Raw genomic sequence first — 10,631 nt, 5'->3', positions numbered from 1 at the left:
ATCTCCTCGTTCTATTTTCTTGATTCTTATCCTTGATGTCGTCAATTTTGGGAAACTTTCTTTTTTTCTTTTTTTTCGGAACATTTCTGCTAGGGTTTTCTACTCTTAGAAATCGCTGGTGACGAAACTATAACATTTTATTTCTTTGTTATTGTTTTTAATAACATTCCTCCCCGTTTAGGGTTGACTCTTTTCTTTTTCAAGTTCCGGCAAACAATGCAGTTTTGGAACAGTCGAAACTTCGACCCAAAGTCAATTCAACTCAATTTACAAAACACCGTCTTGGGGGTGATCTTATAATTCTTTAGGTAAAATTAAGGCTATCTTAGACGCTTTTTAACCTGTTCATTGCTTAACTTTTTTTTAAGAACTTTTAGAATTTGTTTACTTGTTCTTCACTGCAGTGTAGTTTTTTTATGGTATTTTTATTATTATAATATAGTTCAAATATTGCTCGAAAATGACTTTTTTACTAGAGGTTTTAGTTTTTGCCATAAAAAGATGATTTTTGTGTTGAAGTATAGCTTTTTGTAGTAAAAGTATGATTTCTGTTCTCAATCACTTTTACCAACCAGTTTTGTTTCAATATTTCTCAAAACCAGTTTCTATAAATACTTTGCTCGTTCTAACCAACAAATCTAATTTTCAAAACCAATTTTTTGATGAAAAGAAATATCAATAACCAAAAAAAAATTCTTATCCCAAAATTTCTTTTCTAAAAAAAACTTCAAATTGTAAAAAACAAACAAAAAAGAAAATTGTTATTTTTCACAACAAAAAATAATAGTTTTGTTTTATTATATAATTATAATATTAATTATAATATTAATTATAATATTAATTATATAATAATATAATATTATTATAAACTAATCTCAATGTTTTCATCGATTTCAAAGTGAAAACAAACGAATAACAAAAAAAATCGATGAATTTTACTTTTTTTTATCTCCTTTGATTCTGATGATCTTTCCAAATGCAATAGTCTTTCCCGCATCTCTCAAAGTGAATCTTCCGAGTTGAGGGAATGCCTCATATGTCTCAATACAAATCGGTTTAGCGACACGGATGACGACATTTCCGACAGTTCCACTTTTTAAAAATGGTGGATTTTTCTTCGAGACCTTTCCTGTAGTTCTGTCGAGTTGGTCAGTAATTTTGTTGATCAACACTTCCTCTTGACAAGTATGGATATGAATGACTGCTTCATATCCTGGTGTTAGTAAAGGACGTGGTAATTCCAACACTACTAATTGTGCTTGGAACCAATCGCTATGATGACATAAACTGTCTGGTGAGCACAACACAAAACCGCTTTGGATTTGATCTGCTTGGTCTCCTTTCATCATGATTCTCACATTATCTCCCGGTCGTGCTACAGAAGCGACTACACTCCCTTCATCATACATGATTCCTATTACTTCGATAGTTAATTCAATCGGCATCACTACACATTTGCACCCTTTTGTTATCGTCCCACTCTCTACTTTCCCCATCACAACGGATCGCCCTTTCCCGTCTTTGATTTGTCGATGATCGGCATACGAATCGGACCTTTTGGATTGCCTAAGACTAATTTGATGCTATCCAACAACTCCACCAAACTCGGCCCATCATACCAGGGACATGCCGATTTGTCTACACGCTTCATTAAGTTCAACCCACTGAATCCGGAAATTGGGAGTGAGTAACAATCGGTGAACCCACACTGTTTCAAGTAGGGTTTCACTTTCCCGATAATTTCATCGTAACGGGCTTTGTCCCAATTGACTGTCTTGTCGTCCATTTTGTTGACCGCCATCACAACTGTTTTCACACCAGCCGTTCGACACAATTGCGAGTGTTCTTTAGTTTGTCCACCTTTATCAAATCCAGTCTCAAACTCCCCCTTTCGTGCCGATATGATTAAGACAGCTATATCAGCTTGTGCAGCAGCTGAAATCATATTTGGTACAAATGAACGATGGCCTGGGGCATCGAGAATGGTATATCGGCGCTTCTCAGTTTCAAATAACGCACGACCGACATCTATGGTCTTCCCTTTCGACTTCTCTTCTTCGATCTGATCCATAATGTACGCTAACCACCACGACTCACGTTGGTTATCCTTCGCCTCCTTCTCGTATTTATCTATGATCCGCTGCTCGATCGTACCAGCTTGGAACAATATGTTCCCCGACGTCGTCGACTTCCCCGCATCAACATGACCGACAAAAATGATGTTCGCAGATTCTTTAATCGGGCCTTCCGAGGCCTCCTCTTCAACTTTCTCAATCTCTTGCTTTAACTCGTCGTCGATGGGAGCAGGCTTCTCCTCCTCGGGTTTCTTCTTCTTCGGCACAAAGCTCCTTGCACCCAAATTCAAGCTTATTCCGGACATGTAAGGGTTCTTTAGGTTTTGAGTTTCTTCAAAGCCTTATCCAAATACATAGACGCCGATTTCTATTCTTTACTATTTATTTATTATAAATATACTATTTGGTACCATTTTTTGTTTTTTGAGGCTTGTCTTCAGGACTATCTTAAAAGTCGGGATTTTCAAAATGATGATTTGATGAATTGATTTGGTGTCTTGTGATTATTGGTGTATTTCTCTAGTAAATTTGAATTATTAATAAATTATAATAATACTAAAATAAAAAAATACATTAAAAATACAAATAAATTATAACTAATTTATTAACAAAATAATAATAGTAAACTATAATTAAACCACAAACAATACTAATATATTGTAGAGTAAAAAGGACCCATTTTTATGAAAACTACGGGGAAACAAATATATAATAACATGTCGAGTTTGATTCAAAAGATGAGAGAAAAGAACGAAAAGAAAATGAGAGTGAAAGGACGGAAAGGAGCAGTGGATGAAGGAAGAAAAAAACAGAAAGGAAAACTGAAAAAGAAAAAAAGAAGATGACCCTCTGCTGTAAACTGCCATTGTATATCGATAAGATAGACGTCAAGGCAGAGGTGAGTTGCATCACACAAACGGCTCGCACGAAAATTCAAATAACACTGCGGTCAATGTACTCGTCGGAACAACACATGGCACAAGTGAAGGACTTTGCGTTCGTGGTGATAGTCCCCACGTTGAATGGGATCGTGTCATCGATAGAAATGACGTATTTGGAGAAGTGTTGTTTAAAGCCAAGTTGCTATGCAACACGGTCGAAAAATGTGAAAGGGCTCTCAAGAACACATTTAGAGTTAATTAAAGAGAAAAACGCTAAACACTTAACACCCGGTTTCATCTTTGCAGGGATTATTCCTGTTTATGACACCTATAGTAATATTTTATTAACATATACTATCGACCACGCACTCATTCATATCCCATCGAATACCGTCACCCTCTATTCCCTCGGAAAAGACTTATTTAAAGACGCGCGATCACTAGAAATCTCGATGGACATCGAGAGTAAGAACACCGTTGGGAATATCAAGTCTACCCTCCCGATGATGTTCTCGTACTCCACAACAAAGACAAACGCCATCATTAAAACAAAGCTGGAGAAGTTCAAAATCTCGTCGAACTCGGACTTGGAACTGTTGAAGAAAAAGGATATGAACATGTACATACTGACAGACACCAGCGGAGACTTCATCTCGCGCTACAGCAATGGACTCTTCTTCCAAATGAATATCAACAAGAATTTGAGTTTGTATCAAGAGAAGTATCTTAGTATCGTCGTCGACTTGACACTTGACAAAGAAGAGTTACAGTGGTGTAAAGCGTATTTGATAGGGTTGCTCATCCTGTGCGAGACGCGAAATTCGTTGTGTGGGTTTAACGTCTACACCATCCAATCGACTACAACCAGTTTTGAACTCTTTCAGTTGGACTCGAAATACTTCAAATCCCCAACACATGACGATTATAAGAACGCAGTACACTTCATCGAAGGCCTTGTGCCGTCGGAAACGAAATCGATCACTGACGTTGTCATCACACAATTCACACCATTCACAGAGACGACAGATGTTGTCTTGGCGACACAATCAAGGTCAACCAAATTGTATGCGGGAGAGAAGTTTAGTACACACTACTTGTTTAGTGGGGAGTTAATCAATTTGTACTCTGCGTGGAATTTGAATGGAAAACATACCTACTTTGATATGGTCGGACCAAATCGCCTGAATGACATGGAACGTGGAATCTGGGGCCTTTACTTTGCGATGATTGCGCAGAGACTTGCATTAGTCAAATTAGATGTTGAATATGAAAGTTTAGAGGAAACACTAGATGTCTTGGATGTTGGACAAACGGAGAACATCCCAAGTTATACATACACCGATGGAGACACTTTAAAGCTGTTCTTCCCAACAACAAAGAAGATTAAAACACCGTTGAAAGTGCACGCTGTGTTTCGAAATGAGGAGTTTGGAACTGAAGTGATTGAAGACAAATTCATTCAAGTTGAAATTGAACATGAAAATGAGGAGCAATCGTTTGTATTAGAATTCAATCAACTGTACGCTTTGAACTCAACTGAACTGTTTAATAGAACAACGGAGAATCGAGTGGCATCAGCCTATTCTATTCTGGACGCATCACCAATAGTCAGTTGTTACTATTCGAATCTCCAGACTAAACCATTCACGTTCAAGACTCCAATTGCGGAATTGAATATGATCCCGACACATACCCCACTGGATTGCCCTGTTGTTGAACCGGGAGACTATGAACCCGACGATAAGATCAAACACTTTATTACATCGACGTTGAATAAGTTGAGTGATATGACATTTGCTGGTGTTGTGACTGATTTGTTAACGATTGACTATTCGAATGGATGTGTCATCTCATATTTAGCGAAAACTATTGTGAACAGAGCGTCAAGAGATATTAAGTACATTCCAGCATATGCAGATTTGTGTGTGTCACTCTCACTGTTCATCTCTGCGAACTTCACACAACTCTTGTTGAACATCTTGAACGTCGAATTTAATGTGAGGAACACCACGGAGACGGACTTGGTGGCAAAAGCAGAGGCACTCTCCCCGGAAGTCATCCAACGGATCTTGTCACAGTCACAAATCAGATTCTCTGCTATCATCAAATTCATAGGGCACTTGAACTTGCGCGGGTTCTTCCCGTCCCATTTCATCGTCAAAATTATTCGACAACTCTTGGACGACTACGTCGACCAATCGTTTGAATACCTCATCTTACTCCTTCACATCATCGGAAGTGTTTGGGACTCATCAAACGATTTATCGTTCTTAATGGACGAAGCCTTTGGTACGATCGAGTCGGTTCTACAAACGCCACAAGGAGTGTCTAATAAAGTCCGGTTTCTTTTAATGGACTTGGTCGATGAGAGGGAAAATAGGTGGGTCAAAAAACAAGGGAAGGCGCCGTCTGTAGCGAAGCCGGGAGAGTCGTTTGATCCGTCTCTGCAGACTATTGATGAGGATGAAATGTCACCTGAAAAAGAGTCGTCTGCATTGAATGACTAACATAGTCTTGTCTTATTTACAACTTGGTTCTTGTTTAGTTCTTCTTACTATTGATTAATTGAATTCTATTTTCGCTTGTTTAATTCATCGAATTATTTCAAATAGTTTACGTATTTAAAATGGTTTAAATCAACACAATTAGAAGATGACCAAAAAGAGAGGAAACGGTAGAGTCTGATATTTTGAATGAAAACATATGAGAAAAGAATTTGGTGTTTTCATACCATTGACAAAATGAATGAAAAGCTCAGAAGATGTTTTCTCCAGTGGTCCGAAAAAAAGAGAAAAAGAACCCTAAGATTTCTTCTTTGTTTTAGAAGAAGGAAAATGAGAAAAATGAGAAAAAAGAAACTGTGAATAGAGAGAAAGACGATGGACCAAATCAACGATTTGATCACTGAGAAAAAGACGATACAACGAGGGGGAGACACATTTGAATATGTAGTGTTAAGGAAAACATTGCTACCCCGAGAAGAACCAGTGGAAGTCAATTCGACATCTTCGGAAGAAGAATCTCCAGTTCGTCCCAAGAGGACGCGCCACAAGCAAATGAAACAAGACGAAGAAGAAGAGAAGAAGAGAGTAGAAGAAATTAATATGCAAACGCAGTCTTCTTTAGTCATCCGACAAGTTTTAACGAAACACATTCCAAAGAATGACTCTGTGCCGATTTCAACGATTTTCAAATACTTCGTTCCTTCGACGGAACTCTTTTACCAAACGTATCCGACAGACAAAGTCCTCTATTTGGTCCAATGGCAAAACTTTTCATTGACGGAAGCAACGTGGATATTGGAATCCGAAGTCAATCCGACGATCGATAGAGACGGCATTGTCGACAAATTCAACGAGACGTGGAACTTGGACTTACCTTTGAAAGACCTTCAAAAGAGAAAACATAAGGAGGTCTTACCGTTCATACAAGAAATGGTTCCTACGCAGTTACTGATACCGTCGAAGATCATTCAAGAGCTCCCACAAGTCGACGAAGCGGGAAAGAGTTCGACGATGTATCGCGTGAAGTGGCCGGGGACCATCGACGTTTTTGTCTCCGACGAAGTCTACAATTTCTTCACAACCGAGCGAAATGCGTCGCTCTTACAGCGGTGGAGTAATGCGATAGGAAGGTTTCCAATTACATTCAATGACGAGGAAGAAGAAGTCCAGTCGCAGATTGAAGAGGGGTTTAAGAGTGGACAAGATATTTTATTTACTGGTGGATATGGGAAGAGAACAGCTGCACTTGGGTATATGTTTCATGCATTTAAAAAGTCTCGCTGTAATAAGGCCGAGTTAATTGTATGTGATGAAAGTACTTTACCGTATTACACCATTCAACTTCCTTATTTATTCCCCGGCGTGCAACTCACGTATATCGTCAAATTGCCAACATCAGAAGTGTTGGAGTCGTTATATGAATTGGAGTTGTATGACGGCGATAAGTTAAAACCACAAATTGTCGTGTTGTGTTGCAAGAAGTTTACGTTCAAGAAAGGAATCAAGTTTGAGTGTATGCTTGTGGATGTCCAGGAAGAGGACAACATGACGATCAAAACAATCCGATTTGGACAATGCGAGCGGTTCATCGCGATTTCGCGGAACGAAAAGACGTACGACGCACTCACGGCGTTCTTGCAATGCAAAGCGCGGAACGAAATTGTTAAAATCCGGTTTGATGGGAGTGGGCCGTCGATCTACACGACTTTTGTGATGATAAAAATGCAACAGAAGCAAGGAGGCATTTACTATGACACGATGGAATCGATTCAAAGTGGGAAATCGAAGATATCGTTAGCGGAAGACATGCGCCGAGTGTTACTCTTTCCGAATGTTTCTTCGTTCCAAATGAATGTGAAAGGGATGAAGATGACGGTGTGTGAGAAGTTTGTGCAAATGTATCGCAATTTAGGGAAGAAGGTAGTGTTAATGAGTCCGATAGCAGCCGCACTGGACTACATTAAAAAGGTGATGCAATGCAAATACGTTTCGTGGTCAAATTCGATGAAAGAGAACATCCAACAAGCGTCTGAATTTGTGAATAAGAAAGCGACGATGTTGTGTGTCGACTCTAACGCGTATAATGAAGGAGTCGATTTGTCTGAAGCGGACTGTCTCATCATGTTGGATAACGACTACACCACTCGAAAGGTCGAAGAGATCTGCTGGAAGTGGCGACTTGGGATGGCGAAAGACCTTAAAATTGTGTACTTTGTGTTTGAAGATACGATCGACGAAGACAATGCGGCGATGATGCGATGCGGCGACGGCATTTTCTCGTTGCACGACAAGTCCTCGACGGCAAGATTCTCCGTGTTACAAACGAAGAAGATATTGGGCGAGAATTTGAACAAAGAGATTGCTGAGACTAACGAGAAGCTTGTAGTCCTCCGAACTGGGTCCAAAGAAGATGTCGAGAAATTTGAGACGATGAAACGTGAGAATTTGGAGGCACTGATGGAAGAAGAAAAGAAGCGCGCGGAGGAGCAACAACGCGTGAATGAAGAGGAGCGCATCAAACAAGAAGAGAAGAACCGTTTGTATCGCGAGAAGAAGTCGATGAAAATAGTGAAGACGAAGAGTGGTATGAAGAACATCGAGTACTTAGAAATCAACGACGACACTGCGAAGAAAATGGAGTGTGAGAGTGTGAAGAAGGACGACCGGAAAAGAGGGATTAGTGACTTAGTGAAAGATGAAGACATTCGTGTGTTTGATTTGAATGACGACAACATGAAATATGTCGTCGACGAAGACACAAAGGGGGTCACCACAGAGCTCCAAAAGATGTACCAAAAGAAGATTGAAAAGGAGGAAGCCGTTGCTGTAGCTCAGCGCATGACTTGCATGATGTTGAGGTATGGACTTGAAAAGAAGAATTGGCCGAAGGGTGTCTTCCAACAATTTTCGACAAAAGCACAGAGACAAGTGAAAGAAATTGGGTTTGAAGGTGTTCATTTCTCTAAGAAGATCCGAGAGAATAGCGAGAAGTATGCGAGTGTCTTGCTTGCGTTGAAAGAGATGGAAGATGGGAAGGAAGGCCCCGAGTATCCCACCGAGAGTGAATGGGGAGGAGCGACGGATGTAGTTTTGTTAATGGAAGTGAAGAGGTATGGGCTTGAATGTCCTGGGCTTTGGCTCAAGAATTTGGTCATCAAGTTCATGTTGAGTAAATTGGGGTACACGGACGAGCGTGAACGAATGGAATTTGTGACGAAGCGATGTGAAGCTGTTGTTGGCTTTTATTTGACAAATGCGAGGAAAGAGCCAACCGTTATTGAAGATGGGAGTTCAAGTGAGAAAGAGAAGGAGGAGACCAAGAAGATGGAAATTGAGAGCAAACTCTTCCAAAGTACAGTTGTTTCAAACACCAAAGAGAAGGAAGCCAACACAAACATCACTCAACTTGACAAAATGGAAATGGAACCAATTACACCTCAGGTCGATCTTTCAACACCTTTAATGGAAGTTGAGAAGAATGTCGACGCAGGTAATACCAAACAACAAACAGTGACTCCAACACCCGTCGCAAATATACAACTTGTCAAAGAGAAACTTGAAACACCCAAAGAAAGTAAAGGAGAGAAGACACCACTCTTACTGCAAACAGAAAAGTCGAATGAAGATATTTTGAAAGAACCCGGTTTTGTTACAAAGAAGGTGGAAGAGAACGAGAAGAGCATCACGATTGAGCCGAAGAAGAGTATCGAACAAGTTCCCTCCATTCCAATAGAACCGGCAAAGTTAGAAAAGAAAGTGGAAGGGGATACAGACATGCACGTCGAAGAGCTTGCTGTCGAACCAAAGAATAATTGAGTGCATACAACCAGTTGGTTTGCATTGGGAATGACCGACCAGACACAGAGAAATAAATTAAAACCAAAGATCGCCGTCTTTGTTTTGGAAGAATTGATTTGCAAAGTTCTTGTTTGAAGGATCGGAAGTATAATAACTGACGGAACTCTTTGAATAAGAGCGGCCGTGTTTTGTTTTCACATCTCTGGTATGAGCGTAGTCAAAGCCATGTCTTCCATGGATACTTCCTCCTATCTCGTCGAGAACATGTCCGACCTTTTTATGGGAATGTTTGATAGGTTTCGAGTACCGTGACTGGATGTTAAGTGGTTTGTCATCGTTTTCAGTGTTCATCATCTTTTGGAAATATGTTGAATAAGGGCGTGGGATGTGTTGGACAACGGCGGTTGTTTGTTTTGTTGCCAGTTTGTCTGCCAATGTGTCTACTTCGAGCCTTTGGGTCTCTTTCATTTCGTCGAGCAGTTTCTCTTGACTTGGAGTGATAGCAAAAGTGGATGTAATGAGTACCACAATGAGTAGGAACATAATAGTCTTTCCAGTTCCTATGACTTTTACTCACTTTGTGCCACAACACGCCACGCCAGTTGATATAAATGGGTATTAAAATTATAGTATATATATTATAAAATATACCATATTAATAACAATTCAATTGGAATAGTATAAAAGTTAGAGTAAAGCTATTAGACTACAACAATTAGAGAGTTATAGTAAAAAATAGGATAATGAATAGTTCCAACCCAAACCCACATCACAAAAAGCTTGATTAAGCGGAAGGAGCTTTGGTTCTGGAGACACCGACGGTTCTTCCTCTTCTTCCAGTAGTCTTGGTATGTTGACCTCTGACTCTCAAACCCCAGTAGTGTCTAAGACCTCTGTGAGCTCTCATTTTTTTGAGTGCTTCAATGTCTTCTCTCAATCTAGTCTCGACGGCGTTAGCAATGAGTTGACAGTTCTTTCCGTCCTTAATGTCTTTTTGTCTGTTCAAGAACCAGACGGGGATTTTGTAGTTCAATGGGTTGGTCAAGATGTCGACGACTTTGTCGACTTCATCAGCCTTCAAAAGGCCGGCACGTCTGTTCACATCGATACCAGCACGCTTGCAGACAAGGAAAGCAAAACGTCTTCCGCACCCCTTAATCCCAGTCAACGCGTATGGGACTTTTTTCTTACCGTCGAGATTTGTGTTGCAAACACGAAGCATGTGTTGGAAATCGGATTCTGAAGTTACAAAGGCCTACGGATTAGTCTTTCTGTCTTATGTGATACCTGGATAACTTAACAAACCATCGTGCTCAAAAAATTTAGAGTTTCAGCTCCAAGTAGGGTTTCTTCCTTCAAGACTACTGGATTCC

At 40.0% G+C, this 10,631-nt stretch overlaps 6 protein-coding genes across 6 annotated transcripts; 2 read left to right on the top strand and 4 right to left on the bottom strand.

The window, feature by feature from the left end:
• Positions 1-935: 935 nt before the first annotated feature.
• EIN_498480 (eukaryotic peptide chain release factor GTP-binding subunit, putative) lies at positions 936-1,409 on the bottom strand (the record flags this gene model as incomplete). Its single annotated transcript, XM_004261371.1, has 1 exon — positions 936-1,409. One exon carries the CDS (start codon positions 1,407-1,409, stop codon positions 936-938), a length of 474 nt encoding a protein of 157 aa, XP_004261419.1.
• An 86-nt stretch (positions 1,410-1,495) lies between these two features.
• Positions 1,496-2,380, bottom strand: EIN_498470 (eukaryotic peptide chain release factor GTP-binding subunit, putative; the record flags this gene model as incomplete). Its single annotated transcript, XM_004261370.1, has 1 exon — positions 1,496-2,380. The coding sequence occupies one exon, from the start codon at positions 2,378-2,380 to the stop codon at positions 1,496-1,498; it is 885 nt and encodes a 294-aa protein (XP_004261418.1).
• A 536-nt stretch (positions 2,381-2,916) lies between these two features.
• EIN_498460 (hypothetical protein) lies at positions 2,917-5,463 on the top strand (the record flags this gene model as incomplete). The annotated part of the gene is made up of 1 exon (XM_004261369.1): positions 2,917-5,463. The coding sequence occupies one exon, from the start codon at positions 2,917-2,919 to the stop codon at positions 5,461-5,463; it is 2,547 nt and encodes an 848-aa protein (XP_004261417.1).
• A 372-nt stretch (positions 5,464-5,835) lies between these two features.
• On the top strand, positions 5,836-9,276 carry EIN_498450 (hypothetical protein; the record flags this gene model as incomplete). The annotated part of the gene is made up of 1 exon (XM_004261368.1): positions 5,836-9,276. One exon carries the CDS (start codon positions 5,836-5,838, stop codon positions 9,274-9,276), a length of 3,441 nt encoding a protein of 1,146 aa, XP_004261416.1.
• A 57-nt stretch (positions 9,277-9,333) lies between these two features.
• On the bottom strand, positions 9,334-9,801 carry EIN_498440 (hypothetical protein; the record flags this gene model as incomplete). The annotated part of the gene is made up of 1 exon (XM_004261367.1): positions 9,334-9,801. The coding sequence occupies one exon, from the start codon at positions 9,799-9,801 to the stop codon at positions 9,334-9,336; it is 468 nt and encodes a 155-aa protein (XP_004261415.1).
• Positions 9,802-10,042: 241 nt separating this feature from the next.
• Positions 10,043-10,566, bottom strand: EIN_498430 (40S ribosomal protein S18, putative; the record flags this gene model as incomplete). Its single annotated transcript, XM_004261366.1, has 2 exons — positions 10,043-10,513; positions 10,564-10,566. 2 exons carry the CDS (start codon positions 10,564-10,566, stop codon positions 10,043-10,045), a joined length of 474 nt encoding a protein of 157 aa, XP_004261414.1.
• Positions 10,567-10,631: the final 65 nt, after the last annotated feature.

The sequence above is a fragment of the Entamoeba invadens genome (genome assembly GCF_000330505.1).
Source record: "Entamoeba invadens IP1 unplaced genomic scaffold scaff_1105074724605, whole genome shotgun sequence".
In the NCBI taxonomy this organism is placed as follows: Eukaryota; Evosea; order Mastigamoebida; family Endamoebidae; genus Entamoeba; species Entamoeba invadens.
Note: the sequence above shows the minus strand (reverse complement) of the source record. Positions and strands in the feature narration are given on the sequence as shown.